The sequence below is a fragment of the Littorina saxatilis genome, linkage group LG12 (assembly GCF_037325665.1).
Source record: "Littorina saxatilis isolate snail1 linkage group LG12, US_GU_Lsax_2.0, whole genome shotgun sequence".
NCBI classification, from domain to species: Eukaryota; Metazoa; Mollusca; class Gastropoda; order Littorinimorpha; family Littorinidae; genus Littorina; species Littorina saxatilis.
Window position 1 is genome coordinate 43,976,471 of NC_090256.1, and position 18,599 is coordinate 43,995,069.

Genomic DNA, 18,599 nt, shown 5'->3' on the forward strand with positions numbered 1-18,599 from the left:
GACTGGCCGCATGCGTAGAGCAACCTTTGCAGATGTGTGCCAGTGGGTCCTGAAAGCTTGGGATGCTGTCAAAAAGTCAACGATCATCAACGGCTTCAGAAAGGCTGAGATCATCACTGGAGCAGACGACGCGACAGACAGCCACTGACAGCTAGTGGGGCCGAGAGTGACACTTCCGGTGACTCTGTGCCAGAAGCCATTCTGAACTTGTTTATCTCCGACACTGAGGAGTCCGACTTCAGCGGATTTTCAGCATCAGATGTTGAGTGATTTACAGAACTAACTACAGGTGCTGTGTGCAGGACGAGAGGACAGTTTGATAGTCCAGAGTTCTGTGAATCACTCAACATCTGATGCTGAAAGTAAAGTGCAAAACTGACAAGTTAGCCGGTTCGTTTTTGTGTGTGTGTGGTTTTTTTTCGTTGACTTTCGATGTTTCTTGACTTGAACTTTGCTTCTAGGCGCGGCTTGTATGCCGGAGCGGCTTGTGTATGGATTTTTCTGATTTTTTTTTAAAAATCGGGGGGTGCGGCTTATACCCAGGTGCGTCTTATAGGTCGACTTTTACGGTATGCGGTCTTGGTGAAAAAATGCAATGCGTTCAGTTTCATTCTGTGAGTTCGACAGCTTGACTAAATGTTGTTATTTCGCCTTACGCGACTTGTTTGTTGTTGTTGCACAAGTGGGATTTTACGTATATGTCCCGTTTTACCCCGCCATTTAGGCAGGCATATGCCACTTTCGCAGTTTTCACAATCATTTCCTTCCAGACTGTTGCTGCCAAAATATGAGCGGCAGAACAAGAAAAAGACAACCACCAGCTAGGATGTTTACCTTTGTAGTTGAGACAGACAACAATGTGCAGGTTTTGCTGGACGCGCTTCACGAAACGCTCAAAGGCCTGCTCGATCTTGTCGACCCGCTTGGTCTGCACCCCGCCAGGCATCATGTGACCCACGATGGTCTGCAGCTCGTCCTCTGAGTACAGGCCGGGCGATGTCCCTGTGTGTACACCATGCCGTTAGTACAGCTACATACCACACAGTCAGGACAAGTTTTATTTTGTTCCCCTTCCTCCTCCTCCTTAAAGCCTCACATTAATTGGGCAAAGTCTACTTTGCATAGATGGCTGCATGACGCTCTGGTACTGAATTTTTTGTAAAAAAAGACTTCACAAAGTCGAGTTCGGTCTCCATTAAGGACCGCCTTCACTGTTATAAAATAAAGTCAGTCAGTGAGTCTCCCTCTCTGTTACCAGGCCAGGGATGCAGGAAATAAGCACATAGGCGAAATCATCCTCGTAAACAAAGATTTTACTCTCTCCCCCCCCCCCCCTTTCTTTTTCTCTCTCCTCTCTCTCTGAAAGTAAGAAAATAAGCTCAATATTCAGAAAGTTCAAAACCATCCATATTAAGTCTACACAAAGTTATCCCCTGCCTTGACCCCTGACCTCTGGCCATGATGGCGGAGATGTCTGGCAGGAAGCGGTTGCCGAGGTCTTCATGCACGAGGAGCACGGTGGGTTTGCCCACAACACCGGCATGGTGACAGCTGCGCTTCATGTGTTCACACACCACGTCGTAGTTGTGGTGAGTCTCTGCCTGGGGTTTGGGTTCGTACAGCTGCACAGAGGGGAGTATGGTTAATACCATGGTGATAGACAGGACACAATGAGGGGAGTATGGTTAATACCATGGTGATAGACAGGACACAATGAGGGGCGTATGGTTAATACCATGGTGATAGACAGGACCCAATGAGGGGAGTATGGTTAATACCGTGGTGATAGACAGGACACAATGAGGGGAGTATGGTTAATACCATGGTGATAGACAGGACACAATGAGGGGAGTATGGTTAATACCGTGGTGATAGACAGGACCCAATGAGGGGAGTATGGTTAATACCATGGTGATAGACAGGACACAATGAGGGGAGTATGGTTAATACCATGGTGATAGACAGGACACAATGAGGGGCGTATGGTTAATACCATGGTGATAGACAGGACCCAATGAGGGGAGTATGGTTAATACCATGGTGATAGACAGGACACAATGAGGGGAATATGGTTAATACCATGGTGATAGACAGGACACAATGAGGGGAGTATGGTTAATACCATGGTGATAGGACACAATGAGGGGAGTATGGTTAATACCATGGTGATAGACAGGACACAATGAGGGGAGTATGGTTAATACCATGGTGATAGACAGGACACAATGAGGGGCGTATGGTTAATACCATGGTGATAGACAGGACACAATGAGGGGCGTATGGTTAATACCATGGTGATAGACAGGACCCAATGAGGGGAGTATGGTTAATACCATGGTGATAGACAGGACACAATGAGGGGAATATGGTTAATACCATGGTGATAGACAAGACACACACAAAGTGTATTACTGTAACTTAAAGGAGGGGCAAACATCTCTAAAAGTCAGAATTGATAAAGTCATAAAATCTTGCCATTTGCATTTTCCTTGTCAACACAAATACAGTGATACATACCTTGCAGTGAGCGATGTAGGAAGCGATTCTGGTCAAGGTGGCTCTCCCTGTGCAGTAACTCATTCCCAGCAACAGAGCGTGACCTTGAGGATGGGCCTACAACACGCATACGTCAGCAGTGACAAACCACAGGGAAAAAAGCTACATACACAGATGTATCCATACTCAAATGGGCGCGGAGATAGCTCAGTTGGTACAGTGGAATCCAAAATTTTAATAATAAATTTTCATTTAATTAATATACTTACCCAACTCACATATAGCAATTAACTCTAGTTCAGTGCTGGTAACGCTGTACGCGTTCCCCTTGGTAACAAGGGAGACCACCCTAAAAAAGAGTGATCCATCCCATAATATCAGACCGATGTCCGGTCCAACATCCGTATGCGTGCGCATACGCCGCCATTTGTATCATTCGAACGAAGCCCAACTCACTACTTTTTTAGAACCCAATACCACCACAGCGGGGAGGCGGGAGGGTTTAAACGATGTGAGTTGGGTAAGTATATTAATTAAATGAAAATTTATTATTAAAATTTTGGATTAAATTACATATTATTACCCAACTCACATATAGCAGATTGCTACTATAGGTGGTGGGTACTTACCAAAACTAGGCACGCAGGACCTGTCCCGCCGCTACCATGGCAGGCAGCGCGGAGCTTCCATCCTGTCTGACAGAAGCGACGTCTCTGAGGTAAAAGTTGACGAAAACGTCCTCAGAACGCCAATAAGCAGCTTCCAGGACCTCGGCTAGCTTGCCGGACCGAAGAACTGCCACAGTGGATGCCCAGGCTCTCGCCTCATGGGTTCTAGCCGCGGTGAGAGGCAACACTGCCCTAATATCACCCGACTGCACTTGCCACCAGGCATATGCTCGTTTGATCAGAGTGGAGATCCATTTGGCCAGAGTCACCTTAGCTATATCCTTACACCTAGCCGTGTTTAAAGATATGAAAAGAAGCTTTTGACTTTCTGACCTAACAGGCCGAGTTCGAGACAGATAACATCGGAGAGCTCTCACAGGACAATTTGCAATATCGGGATCTCCAGGAGCCAAAATCTTGCTCAAGGGTGGGATGCGCAAGATTGGAGAAAGCTGGCCAGGTTTCTGGTTTTTCGCGAGAAAGCCGGGAACAAATTTGAGAGAAATGGAACCATCCTTCTCGAACGCAATATCCTTGTCTAAACCCGACAAAGAGTGCACCTCACTACCTCTCCTTGAAGTAGAGAGAAGCGTTAAAAACACAGTCTTACGCGTCAAATCGGCCAAACTGGCTGACAAAAGAGGCTCGAACTCTTCCGAGGCTAAGAAACGTAAGACCAGGAACAAATCCCATGCAGGGAGAAGCGATTTTGAACGAGCTGCTAAAAGGGCAGCCCCCTTAATAACACTAGCGATAACCCCTCCGAGCGAAATTTTGTGGCCTAATTGCGCGAGGGTCGAAGAGATCGCCGACCTCCGGACCCTAATCGAAGAGGGAGAAGCCCCCTGATCAGCCAACCACGACAGATGGTTGGCTACATGAATAGACCTAGGTGAAAGAGGTTTAACCCCGTTAAGCGCGCACCACCTAGACCAAGAGGCCCAGTGCGATGAGTAAACCGAAGACGTCGATTTTCTATGTGCATGTCCAACGAACCTCAGAGTAGGGGAAGAGGCCCCTGCCCTACGCAAAGCGCTTCGGACAGAATCCACGCGTGAAGGGCCAGGATCTGTGGGTTCTCGTGCTGAACGCCTGACCGAGGCTGCACGAGATCTCCTCTTTTCAGGGCGAGAGGGATCGGGGGCCGAACTGCTAGACGCAGTAGGTCGGGAAACCAGTGCTGGCTTGGCCACAGAGGCGCGACCAGAACCAGCGCTGGTTTCTCTAAGTCCACTTTCCTGAGGACTTTGCCTAAGAGGCAGAACGGAGGGAAAGCATATGCCGGAAGATCTGACCAATCTACTTCCAGAGCATTCACCTTCCAGGCCAGAGGATCCGGGAAGGGGGACACAAAGAGAGGAAGTCTCGCCGAAAACCTCGTCGCAAAGAGATCTATCTTGGGCTTGTCGATCTGCGACCAAAGCCGCTGCAAAGACTGGTGAGTGAGAGTCCACTCTGAATGAACAATCCTGTCCCCTCTGCTCAAAGTGTCTGCAAGGACGTTCAGACTGCCCTTCAAGTACACTGCTGACAACAGAATGTGCTGGGCGTGACACCACTTGAGAATGCGACATGCAATGTCGGAAAGACTGTGAGACCGAGTCCCCCCCTGTTTGTTCACATACGACGCCACGGACATGTTGTCGGTGTGAAGACGTACATGACTGCCCTCCAGAAAAGGCTTGAACGCTAGAAGCGCCAGGGAAACGGCCTCCAACTCCAGTACATTGATATGTAGGGAGGCCTGAGAGCAATCCCAAACTCCCGAAACCATGTGCTCGTCCAGATGAGCCCCCCACCCCGTCAGAGATGCGTCCGTAAACAACTCTCTCTCCGGCGGTGGACGAACAATGGGAACACCCCGGAACAAATCCGGAAGAAGCCAAACACCTGTGGTCTGCTGAAACCAAGTTCCCAGAGCGATCGGAACACTCCAGTCCTGGGATGTCTGATCCCACCTTGACTGCAGGGAGGCCTGAAAAGGCCTTTTGTGAACCCTGCCCAACGGAATGAGGGAAGCCATGGATTCCATCTGACCCAGAACCGAAGTCAGAACCCTTGCACTGGCGTGATTCTCTCCGTAGAGAGACCGAATCAGACCCTGAAGCTTGTCGATCCGCCTTTGAGACGGACGGACAGACCACCGAAGCGTGTCGAATTCCATGCCCAGGTAAGTAAACGTCTGGGATGGTTCCAACTCGGATTTTGTCAGGTTGACAGAGAACCCCAGCTGTGCCGCCCGGCTCAGCACCCTGTGCGTATGAACCTCGCAAAGCCCCCTGTTCTGGTGAAGGATTAACCAATCGTCCAGGTATGCTCTGAGACGGATGCCTTCCTGTCTCACAAGAGCGCAAAGCTGCCTGACCACAATCGTGAAAATCCACGGAGCTAAAGACAGGCCGAACGGCAGAGCCCTGAACTGGTAAGCTTTGCCGCCCCAAGGGAAGCGAAGCCACTTCCTGTCTGCGACATGTATGAGGACGTGAAAGTAAGCGTCTGTAAGATCGATCGACGTTGCCCAATCTCCCGGCCGTAAGGCCTCCCGAACCGAAGTTGGAGTTTCCATGGTAAATTTGATTACTCTCAGAAACTTGTTCAAAGGAGAAAGATCTAACACAGGCCTCCACGCCCCCGAGGCTTTCGGCACTACGAAAAGTCTGCCGTAAAACCCCGGGGACCGCGCGTCCAAGACCTCCTCTATAGCTCCCTTGAGCAGCAGAGCCGAGACCTCCTCCTGGACCGCGTTCCGTGCCACCGAATCCTTTGGCGCCCTGCAGGGCGGGATTATCCTGACCAGGGGAGCCTTCTGCCCTGACCAGAGAAGCCGGAACCCCGAACACACTATCCCCGTGACCCACTTGCTGGCCACCAGTTGCAGCCAGGAAGAAAGGGCCCTGGACGGGCCGCCCGCTACAACCAGCGCGGGGGCCACAGGGATGTGTTGTTCGGGGAAGTTTCATTGGGGGTGAGGCTTACGCCCCGACCCCCTGGAACCCCCGAAAGACTGACCCCTCTTAGGGTATGGAGCTCCACGCCCCCTACCCCTGGAGGAGAATGACTGCTTCTGGGCCTTCCCACCACCTGACGAAGACGTCTGAGGCTTAGCAGAAGAAGACGCCTGAGTCTGAGACTTGCCCTGAGGCTTCTGGAAGCCCTGTGAAGCCAGACGCGCGATCGCTACATCCCGCGCGTCCTGCGTCTCTTTCTGGAGTGCATCAAAAGACGCCTGCCCTAAGAGAGACCCCTCAGCAAAAGGGGAGACCTTCAGCCTCTCCACAGTCGCGGTGTCCCGAAATCTGGACCCCGTCAAGAAGGCTGATCTCCTTGAAAGCACTGCGTGAGTATACAGCCGGGCAGACAAGGCAACCTGTTCTCTAGTCACCTTGCCCAGAGTAGCCAGCAGTGTCGAAACATCTGTAGGCGACGCATCGAACCGAAATTCAAAAGGATCAAGAGATGTGGCAATCGATCTCGACAAAGACCTTTGCAGAGACTCACGTGAGCTCCAGCAAAGACCTGCCGACTTCCTCCAAGGCTGAGAGAGAACCGTCAGTACATGGGACCACTCTATCCCTATTGTACCCATCTTCTCTCAAAGCAGCAAGTTCCGGCGTCACCGGAAGCGCCCCTGACGGCAGAGCAAAAGTGTCAATCAGGCTCACAGGATAAGGGTTGAGCTTGAACTTCGGAACACCGGAAGCTGCTCGAGCCCCAGGTTGAGCCAGCCAAGAGACAACGTCTTCCGGAGCATCGCCGTGCTGAACCAACAACGGCACCGCCGGTTTGCGTTTACCACACAAGACGTTCGCCATTTCATAGGCAATAGTTGACGATTCCCGGAAGCGGAAGCGAGGCCGTTGCTCCTGTGCACTCCGGAAATCGTCAAAAGCAGACCGAGGTGGGTGAAGCTGAGCCCTGTCCTTCACCACCCCTTCCGGAAAGTATCTGAACGCCGTTTCCGCCGCCAGCGCCACTGCGGCTGACAGCTTCACGGGCAAATTCAGTTGGGAATCCTCTACCACTGAGGCATCCCCGTCTTCCGCCCTACCCTCCGACTCGAGATCAAGCTCGGAGCCAGGAGGCAGAACATCAGACAGTTTATCGTCGGCAGAACCGACCACTTCCTGCCCCCTGGGCGGAAGAGGACTAAAACGGTCCCCGATATTCTCATAAAGAGACGTACGGAGGCGCTCGTCCTTTCGCTGCTCATAAGAACTCTCACGGCCTCCAACGCACGAGAGAGCCCCCTGAGCTCGCACACCGGCAAGCGGTGTAGACATACCTTGTACTGGTGTCACATTCAGGAGAGACACCAACTTGGTACCCCCATCCTGCGAAGCATGGACATCCGCCTGAGTCACAGTCGCCGAAGGCTTAGCGGAAGTCGAAGCCGGAACTGCAGGAGACTGCCGTACCTGTGCTAAGGAGAGAACATCAGAAACACCAGACGGAAGCGCTCGTAATTCCTCCCTAGTGGAAGATAATTCCGACGCAAGTGTCGAAACTTGAGCGCTCAAAGTCAACAATAAAGACGCAACTTCAGTTGGCGCTAACCCAGGGCAGCCATCTGAAGTTGAAGCAGAAGCAGAAGCAGAAGAAGAAGAAGCTTTGCCCGAAACACCACTCTTGCCAGAACGTAAACAAGCCTGACCGGAAGTTAAACTGACGTCTGCTAACACGGGAGATTTAACAGAAGTTGAATCAGAAGAAACAGACGCGGATTTTCCTGCGCCCTTCTCTCTCCTCGAGCTACGTTTAGGAGGCGAATCGTCAGGCACCTGCCTCGAACTCGGCTTCCTTTTCACGCTATCAACAAGCGCAGCCTCCGCCATAGCAAAATGACTCACGAAAAATTTCAAAGAAAACAATTTCAGAAAAATTTCACAAGTACAAAACGAGCGACGAAAACGTCGCTAAAGTTATAACAAAACGGAAAGATCTCACCACACAGCTAGGTAAAGGTGACCAGATAGGCGACGACCAAGGGGAGATGCCAAAGCCAAGGACTAAGGCGAAAAACTGCAAACAGCAGGAGCGTACATCAGAAGCGTCCTTCCCAGTTGAACCGCTGAGAGAGAATGGTACAAATGGCGGCGTATGCGCACGCATACGGATGTTGGACCGGACATCGGTCTGATATTATGGGATGGATCACTCTTTTTTAGGGTGGTCTCCCTTGTTACCAAGGGGAACGCGTACAGCGTTACCAGCACTGAACTAGAGTTAATTGCTATATGTGAGTTGGGTAATAATATGTAATTTAACCCCCCTTTTAAGACCTCTACCCACCACAAGGCTGATTCCTTAGCGCGGTGTGGTGGTTTGAGTGCCTCGATGACCCGGAGAGCTATGCCAGCGGGAGTGTAAACTCCTGGTAGGGCCACCCAAGCTGGACAGGTCAAAGGGTAGAGGTCAGACTAATTCAGCCACCTCTCCCCGAGGCTAATGGGGTATGAGAAGGATCACTCAGACAAAAAACCAAGGGCGGGGGACGTTCTGCAGCCATGGACGGCAAGTCTCCTACGACAAGGAAAAGTCGGAGAAGAAACCACTGCTGAAGACGGATGCGCTGGGCCAAAGTGCGCGTAACGACAGTGCAACGCATTTCACTCCCATGATGGACAACGAAGAGTAATCGACAAGAAGAAGAAGACCTCTACAAATCTGAGAAAATCAGGTCTTAAAAAGGAGGGAGTCTTAAAATGGGGGTAATTTTACAGAGGTTATGAACAGAAAGTCTGAGAAACCAAGGTCTAAAAAAGGAGGGAGTCTTAAAAGGGGGGGTTCCACTGTAGCGGCGCGTGCTTAGAAACCAGTTTTCTTTGTCGGCCTGGGTTCAAACGCCAAGTTCGGTGAGAGATTTATTTCCCAGAGTAGACTTTGTGCAGACAACTATCATGGGTGTCCGAATACACGCATGCACACAATAAAGATCCCAAGGTCACAGCAAAAGTCTCAGGTTTTGTTAAACACGAATACATGCATGCAGGGGAGAAAGACATTGAATAGCACAATTCTGTTGCTGCACCCTATATCAGCAACTCAAATTTCCTTGAGGGAATCGCCCCAGGACAAAAACACACCAAAATACAAAAGAAAAATAGACCATCCAAACACATATCCCCACACACAATGGAATAACCGATTCAGACAGTAATAAGCCACATACACCAATATTCTCACATCTGCATGCATGCGCCCCCCCCCCTCCCCCACCACACACATACATTCCCACCCACCCACCCACCAATCAACCACCTTTCACCCCTCCCACATTCAGAGTCACTTTCCAGAAATGTTAAAGTTTTCTCCAGATCACAAGATGTCATTAATGTCCTTGATATAATCCCACATCCAACTGTAATTATGTCTACAATTCCGTAATCAACTCACAAAGACTCGACTGAGGCGAGCAGCGTGATGCACGGCCTCAGAGAAGAAGACGAGCTCGAGACGCTGTGAAGTTGCGTCATTGTATGCGGTCAGGCACGTCTGTAGTGCCTCACAAAGCTGCTCCTCTGAGCTCTCCGTGTAGCCTGAAACACAACACAATGCGTCTCAACAACAATTTAAAAATAAAATCTCATTTGTTTGCTCGTTTGTCTTTTTCTTCGTGACAGTTTAACCTTTACCGAACCAACAACCCCTCCCTCCCCCTCCTATCTGAAGTTAAAGAGCCCTTGAAAACCTGGGAGTTCATCCTGACCAATTGTCTCAACAGCAACAGTCAAACAAGGATGAAACTACCTGCAGCCATGTCATCAAGTTCACTGTTGCGTTTAAATAAAAAACCCACTTTATTTTCCGTCAGCATTCTTTCAAAATAGACAAATTCCGAAATGAACTCTGTCAGGTTTGTAAGAGGGGCCAATCACTAGCGAGGGGTGTGTTGCTCCTGTCCACATGTTTCCGACACACCCCTCTCTAGTGATTGGCCCCTCCGATATTTGTCAGGGGTTTTCACTCTTTCGCAACACATACAAACCCGACAGAGTTATTTCCGACTATCGTCTATTCACTTGCCCTTTCCTTCCACTCTTACCTCCATCTATCCATCCCTCCAATCCTCCCTCCCTCCATGCATCTATATCCCTCCCTCTGTCTATCCCTCTCTCCTTCCCTCCATCGATCTATCCATCCCTCGAAAGCTGGAATCCTCCCTTCTTCCATGAACCAATCCCTCCCTCGTTACGTCTACCCCCCGTGAAACTGGTACCTTTTTCAGCGGGAAGTCCCTTGGTCTCGGTGTGACAAGTCAGGTAGTACTTGCTGAACATGAAATCTGTCACACCCAGTGACGTCCCCTTGATCTGACAACACACACACATTCAGCTACATGTACATTTGGCAGAGACTACAGTAGGCAGGTAGGCAATTAGCGCAAATGTGCATGCATATATGTGGTTTCACATAAAAGACTATGCAAGCTACCAGGAATATATATATTTTCAAAATTATTTACTGTTGACAGCTTCATCTGCTGCTGCTTTAGTTTTGTACTTGGTTTGGTTTGACTTGGGCAAAATACAGCGTCCACAACACAGAACAAGCAAAAATGCAAGCAAACAGTTTTCCTGCGCAACCTTTCACCTTCCTCTTCTTTGTCTCTTATTCTCTAAAATAAACAGTACACCATATAAAGTCAAATATCCTTTCCATCTCCTTGAGAAAAGAGTCAACAGACCCGCCAACCCTCGGGAAGCCTCCAGTGTAATCACCAATTTGGATTTCTTTTCTCCAATTTCAGCATAGGAAATGGTTTTAAAGTGTAGCATTGTCTAAACTTTAATCGCACATCCACATATATGCTATTTCGGGCAAGCATATACATTTGTTACAAATTTCTTTAGAAAGCAGGAAGATACTAATGCCCATAAGAGAGTGTCAACGCTGCCACTTTTCAGTGTGGACAATGTTTTCTTACTTGTATTGTGACTGCTGCACAAACTGAGAAGCAGAAATGAGTACCAGGACTCACAAGATGGAAGGATACTGTTGCATGCTTGTCATTATTTTTGTGAGCGTAGCAATCTTAGCTAAGCGTAACAGCAATTTCTGCTACAATGTAGTATGTTATGCAGAAAGCGTAACAGTGGGCAGCTCCGAGTCAAGCAACCCCCGATTCCCTTGCCAGACAACAAGAGGTTAGCTATACTCCCACCTCTTCAATGGCCATGAGCGGGCCGTAGTAGGCATCCTGCTCCTTGTCGGCGATGAGTCCGGTCTTGAAGGTCACGCCGCGCTTGGCACCGCTGGTGCGTGATGTCTGCCGCTTGAGGTTGGTTCCTTGCTGTGTCCCTGTACCACCGGCACTCACTGTCCAGAAGAAACGGAGGAGTTAAAGAATAAAAACCCTGTTCGTTTTCAATGCTGCCGTCAGCGTGACAAAACAATTAGACCAACATTTAAGAAAAATGTGCAGTACCTGTGATGTGTGGACCCTCCCATGAGAGGACGCCTCCCTTAAAAGGACACCTTCTTTTGTCCCTTTCTATATTATCTCTACCAAAGTATACCTGTGATGAAAGGCCACCTGCAATGTAGGGACACTTGGCTGGTCCCAAGGGTGTCCTTTCATCGCAGGTACCACTGTATTCACCAATTTTAGACGTTTTGGGAAAAAATGTCCATCAACAAAAATAACCAACCATATAAATAAATAAAAGATCATGAATAGATTTTTCTGCTTCCTATTTTATTGTTTAAATAATACAACAAATCAATAGAAAGAAAGAAAACTGTTGAAGGCTGCTGTCACAAATAAACGCAGTTACTTGAATTTCAAACTGAGAGAGAACAGGATGGAAGAAAAGTCTCTGTGTGCACATGCATGCATGCTTGTGTATGTTCGAGTCTTGCTAAATACTGTTCAATTGCACAAACTCAAGAGGCCTGTGATTTATCAAAAAGACAGTATCTGTGTCTGTATGCCAAAATCTACAATAGATAAACAAAAGAACAATTAAGCTTGTGTATTTCAAAGGAGTTACTGAATCTCAATGGAAGACACAACCCGCAAAGTCTACAGTCATAGTCTATGGATTAGGTCAGCTTAGACAAGGGATAGGGTGGGATAAATTCAAAATTGTGACTGCATGAATCTCAGCAATTAGCAATTAGACACTGCAAGTGAAGTTAACAAACCATTGGTCATGTGTGACACACCAAAAACAAATGATGTGGTTCTACATTATGAAGACATAGCTTGTACTTGAATAGTCCCTCCAAAGCTAGTGGCGAGCGATGTCACTAAAAACTAACAGAATATCAGAGGGCTTATAGGGCTACATATACAGAAGGCTACAGTACAATATGACAACTGCGAAACTAAAGCCTAGAAACTACAGAAGAGCTAGACAGACAAGCAGTTTGCATGAAAATCAAGATGCATGCATATATACCTTCATTGAATATAGTTACCACTTGTATTAAAATTGTAACCACCTGGGTATAAAACCCAAAAGACCTTGCATATTTTCCACCACCAACTATGATCTAACGTATCAAATTCTACGAATGTGGTACCTTCAACAATGTCCGTTGATGCTCAGGTTTTAAGACAGAGCACATGAAAATGTCAGAAAGTGTTAACCAAAAGATGAACATTCAACATACCAACACTCGATCGTTGAGACGGTAAGTTGGTTTCCTGTTCTGCGTCCCAACTACTGCCTAACAAATCAGGCGTGGCCTTGGCCGATTCTACGCCAGGCAAGACAGCAGGTGCAAGACAGAGACAGGTGAGACAATCAAGCATTAAACAGGTGTGAAGACACATCAACACTGTGCTCAACACACACTAATGACATCATCAGGTCATCAGAGTTGTCATGGTCACAATATTAAGCACACTATGCAAGGTTACAGCACACATCAATGTCAGGACTCACTGAAAGCGACTGCAGTGCACAAAGTTAAATAATAAAGAGCTAAAAATCCTACATCTTGTATACTCTAAACCAGAGACACAATCATCTAGCAATGATGCTAAAGGGAAATGGGCGGTTCTGGTGAGGTTATGCCCCCTCTTTCTTTCGATTGGTAACTGGCGCCACCTCGTGGCAAGATCACAGGAGTTGTCTCGCGTTATCACCCCAGAAGCGCTCATTAACAAGCAAATAGATGCTTTGTGAATGTGAAACAAAATCTTATGTAAAAGACAGAAAAAAAAAGCTTAACATAAAAAGAACAAAAAGAATGGGTTTTTGATCTGTAATAAATGTACCTATTAGAAGTTGTGCACAAAAATGAGTACCGTAAAAGTCGACCTATAAGCCGCGACTTTTTTTTCCTAAATGGACCCCTGCGGCTTATAAGGCGGTGCGGCTTATGAATGACTTTTTCTGAATCAGTGGCGTGTATCCGACTTCGCTCAGTGACCTAGTTTCCGGAAGTTGGATCGCCGCTGTGTAATGGCCTTGAATCAGCTGTGTTTACCTCAATTCACTCACTCACCTTCTTTCCGAAAGTTTGAAGCATGACAATAACTTACACTCACACAGTAATGGGTTGGCATACACCGGTTTTGATCGATCACTTTGCATTGCTACTACAGAGAACAGCAACACGCACATCTCCTAAAACAAAGCAACGTACAACCACGATGCCGAAAACACGGAGGCAGGCCTATGATGCAGCCTACAAACTTGCAGCCATAGACTTGGCTGTTGAAAAAGGCAATCGCGCTGCTGCTCAACAAATCGGCGTCAATGAAAGCATGATTAGGCGTTGGCGAAAGCAACGAGGCGAACTTGTGAAATGCAAGAAATCCACAAAAGCATTCCGTGGTTGCAAGGCACGCTGGCCACAATTAGAAAACGAAATGGAGGACTGGGTGAACACACAACGTGAGGATGGTCGCGGTGTTTCAACTGTTCAGCTTCGTCTGAAAGCACGCACCATTGCAACACGTCTGAAGATAGACGACTTCAAAGGCGGTCAATCTTGGTGTTGCCGATTTTTGAGGCGCAAAGGTCTGTCACTGCGTGCACGTACAACTTTGTGCCAACAGCTGCCGCCAGACTTCCAGGAGAAAATGATGTCATTTCGAAACTACGCACAAGAGCAGGTAGCTGAGAATCTGATTGGCCCACAGAACATCATAAATATGGATGAGGTTCCTTTGACCTTCCATTGACACGCACAGTAAACAAAAAGGGCGAGTCTTCTGTGGCACTGAAAACAACGGGACATGAAAAAACACACTTCACCTGTGTTTTGTCGTGCATGGCTTCGGATGAAAAGCTTCCGCCGATGGTGATTTTCAAGCGAATCACAATGCTGAAAGAAAAGTTTCCGAAGGGGATCGTCGTGCAGGTTAACAAGAAGGGGTGGATGGATGAGAAGATGATGGACACCTGGCTGACAGAATGCTATGGGAAAAGGCCAGGGGGTTTCTTCCGTCGCACTAAAGCTCTGTTAGTCATGGACAGCATGCGTGCACACATCACTGAGAAGGTCAAAAAGTCAGTCACTGCCACCAACTCCATCATCGCTATCATCCCGGGTGGCACAACAAAGTACCTGCAACCCCTCGATATCAGTGTGAACCGGCCCTTCAAAGTGGTGATGAGGGATGAGTGGGAGAGGTGGATGGTGGATGGCGAGAAATCATTCACAAAGACTGGCCGCATGCGTAGAGCAACCTTTGCAGATGTGTGCCAGTGGGTCCTGAAAGCTTGGGATGCTGTCAAAAAGTCAACGATCATCAACGGCTTCAGAAAGGCTGAGATCATCACTGGAGCAGACGACGCGACAGACAACATGACAGCCACTGACAGTGGGGCCGAGAGTGACACTTCCGGTGACTCTGTGCCAGAAGCCATTCTGAACTTGTTCATCTCCGACACTGAGGAGTCCGACTTCAGCGGATTTTCAGCATCAGATGTTGAGTGATTTACAGAACTAACTACAGGTGCTGTGTGCAGGACGAGAGGACAGTTTGATAGTCCAGAGTTCTGTGAATCACTCAACATCTGATGCTGAAAGTAAAGTGCAAAACTGACAAGTTAGCCGGTTCGTTTTTGTGTGTGTGTGGTTTTTTTTCGTTGACTTTCGATGTTTCTTGACTTGAACTTTGCTTCTAGGCGCGGCTTGTATGCCGGAGCGGCTTGTGTATGGATTTTTCTGGTTTTTTTTTAAAAATCGGGGGGTGCGGCTTATACCCAGGTGCGTCTTATAGGTCGACTTTTACGGTACTCAAGAGGAACAAAACTAGAGATTGCAGGAGCAAAAAAATCTGGCCGCAGCTGTATAGAAATATAATTTTTAGCACACAATTCTGCTTGGTGTGGAAACACTTGCAAGACAATGTCTATCAACAATCAGAGCAAATGACTCTCATGACTGTATACATGATAATTGATAGGCAGACAGAAAACAGTACGCAAAGCTGTGCGGAAGACCCATCACCGTTACTGATACATGTAGCACCTTATTGCAAGAAGGATTGTCCACTTAACTTCTCTCTTTCCCCACATATAACCCTGTTTGGGTTTACAACTCAGCCTTCCAACATTTCAGAAAATGAAAGCTGAGCGTCCAGTAAAATGTGTAGGAAGAAGTAGTTCTAGATCTGAAAGGCTTTTCAGCAGGTTCAGTCTGACTGTGTATCATATGATATTGGGTATGCTTCCAAGGAGCGGAATAATTAAGAAAGAAAATCCACTTCCACTGTTCCTCACTTGATAAACACAAAAGAAATTCCTTGGCAGTGATCTTTTAAGAAAACCACTAGATCTCGTTTCTGTGTTGATGTAGATTTTATCATGAGACCTGAAGCAGCATAATGCATGGCAAGTAAAAAATAAAAAATAAATTAAAAAAAAATCAAAGTCAAGAGGCGGATATACCAACACTAATACTCAGCATTTCTGTGGTATTTGCAGATAGAAAATATTGTTCTATAACATACAAACATCGCTACGACATATCCAGGAAAAGGCAGCTATTGTCATCACATCTACTTCACCATTACCTTCTTAGCAAATGAATGCTACATACATGGCAGCCTACATCATGTCTTGATGCCGAGTGCTATATATGCAGCAACTACATGTTTATACTGCCCTGTCTACCAGCCACTTACCCTTCACTTTTCGTCGCCTATGTTTCTTTCCCTTCTTGCCTGTTAGTGTAGTAATGAAAATGACACATGTATAATACTGTAGCAATGCTCCCGAGAAAGTGAGTAAAGCCATCATAATTCTGTAGCAATTAATGGTCCAGATAAAGTGAGCAAAGCCATACAATAATTGTCCCAAGCTGGAAGGGTAAGTTGACACAGTCAGTCAAACCTGTCGCATGCCACCACCAAAGCAAGGATCAACACAAAACACCACCACCTCACAGCTTTTAATTATTGGCAAGTTACATGAGATGACTGCAAAATGAAGCTCATGGTTGAGGCATAAGGTATAAGGACTCAATTAGTCTATTCCTTCTTCTTTTTTTTGGGGGGGTGGGTGGGTGGGAGGACAGGTGAGAATGGGAAATGGGGTTGGAAAAGGTCTTTCAGAAGGTGGGGAATTATACTCAAACGTCATATTAGTCTGTTATCTTTAGTGGTAGGTGTTTATTTGGGTGGTAGCAGGGGTTGTTGCTTCATCAAACCAGCTTTCAGAAATAGCTTGCTTTACAGAAAAAAACGCACGCACACACGCACAAGCACTGCACACACACACACACACACAAATCCAATACAGCACAGAGAAAGGTACAGCCTGTTAGAGTCAGAGGAGGTAATCAGTGATGGACTGAGCACACCAACATCAAAGCCTTGAGGTGTTAGCACAGCCAAGAGTTGTGGGTTAGACAACGCTGACAGTCACTGACACACAAATGTTACAGTGATACAAATTGTACAGTGGAACCCCCTTTTTAAGACCTACAACAAAAAAACATGAGAAAATTAGGTCTTAAACAGGAGAAAGTCTAAAAAATGTACAGAGGTTATGAACAAAAAATATAAGAAAACAACAGTCTTGAAAGGAAGGGAGTCTTAAAAGGGGGATTCCACTGCATAACGTCCAGTCCAGTGATACAAAGGGATGCAAACAGCATAGTATAAACACACTGACATCGACGGCTGGAAAAGCACAGCAACACTTGGTTAGAATATATTCCGTCACAGACGTCATCACGCAAGCTTTACCGAGAGAGCCAGACGCCAGACTCTGCTGGCTGCGAGATGGTCGCCCCTGACCCGCAGGAAACTTCAAAGATGGCAGCTCTCCCAATTCTGTGGCGTGCAAACACTATTAATGATAATACCTGACCTTGAAAGAAAGTCCCCTCACTTCCTGACAAAACTAGGCCTGTCATATCTGAGACTATAAAGAAATGTTTGTACTCTTTCAAGCAAGACAAAATAGTGGAACCATCTTGTCAAAGCATTCTTTAGCAAAGCAGCCAAACAGGTTTTTTCTTATGGCTGTGTTGCTAACAGTCCCGGATAGCCATATCCGTTGCTGGAACATCACAACACAATAAGCAACTGTGTGGCTAGAAATGAATAAATAAATAAATGAATGAATGAATGAATGAACGAACGAACGAACGAACAAACGAACGAACGAACGAATGAACGAACGAACGGACGAACTAGCGAACCAACGAACAAATTAATGAATAAATAAAATATTCAATGAACAATAAAGAAGCAAAGAGATCAAACATAATTTTAATTTTTTATTTCTTTAAAATACAACACCAAAAAGCACAAGAAATGTTTTTATGTTAAAAGACCAAAAAATCAGCCTCCACCTACCTGACATGGTGGTTGGAGTGGCCGTCTCCGCGGATGATGAAGAGTCGTCAGAACTGTACTCGGAGGAGTCTGACTCCGGCGTGTCGGCTTCCCGACTGACTCTTCCTGTCATTATGGTGTCTGCTCCAGACTCCGGGTCTCCCATCTCCGTCTCATAGCCGTCCTCTGTCATGTCACCTGGAAATAGAGGTCAAATAAATCTCGATGTGATTACAGTGGAACCCTCTTTTTAGGAACCCCCAATTTAAGACTCCCTCCCTTTTAAGACCTTGTTTTCTCCCTTTTTGTTTATAACCTCTGTAAAGTTACCCCCATTTTGATACTCCCTCCTTTTAAAGACTTCATTTTCTAATATTTTGGAGGTCTTAAAAGGGGGGTTCCACTGTATTTACATTGCTATCCATTTGTGTGTTTAGTCCATGCGGCCTCTACTGCCACCTGTCAAGGAGGAATGGCAAAGAACCACGTTTCTCTCATTTAACTTGAGGTGTAGTAGCACACCACAAAGAAATGTGTTTCACAGAAAGTGTTTGATATGATTGTAATCAAAGCTCAGCAATCACCCAACTCAACCTAAGCAATAAATCATTCCCTTCTTCTGATTCTAAAATCAATGCGAAACAGCAACCATGACAATAAAAACCGAGTCAACTGAAAATCAATGCGGA

The 18,599-nt window shown here is 46.9% G+C and overlaps 1 protein-coding gene across 6 annotated transcripts in view; it reads right to left on the reverse strand.

Annotated features, from left to right (window-relative positions):
• The window catches only part of LOC138982022 (dynein heavy chain domain-containing protein 1-like), a 179,827-nt gene that overhangs the window by 73,141 nt on the left and 88,087 nt on the right, over positions 1-18,599 (reverse strand). For 3 of the 6 annotated variants that reach the window (XM_070355231.1, XM_070355232.1, XM_070355230.1), the window contains 9 exons: positions 17,932-18,108; positions 17,317-17,403; positions 12,780-12,866; positions 11,326-11,480; positions 10,381-10,474; positions 9,558-9,700; positions 2,518-2,613; positions 1,451-1,622; positions 835-1,002 (listed from right to left, as the gene is read on the reverse strand). In XM_070355231.1, the coding sequence (XP_070211332.1) occupies positions 835-1,002; positions 1,451-1,622; positions 2,518-2,613; positions 9,558-9,700; positions 10,381-10,474; positions 11,326-11,480; positions 12,780-12,866; positions 17,317-17,403; positions 17,932-18,108 (1,179 nt within the window). Of the gene's footprint in view, positions 1-834; positions 1,003-1,450; positions 1,623-2,517; positions 2,614-9,557; positions 9,701-10,380; positions 10,475-11,325; positions 11,481-12,779; positions 12,867-16,251; positions 16,291-17,316; positions 17,404-17,931; positions 18,109-18,599 lie in introns of all 6 variants that reach the window. The other 3 variants (XM_070355233.1, XM_070355235.1, XM_070355234.1) reach the window with 3 other exon arrangements.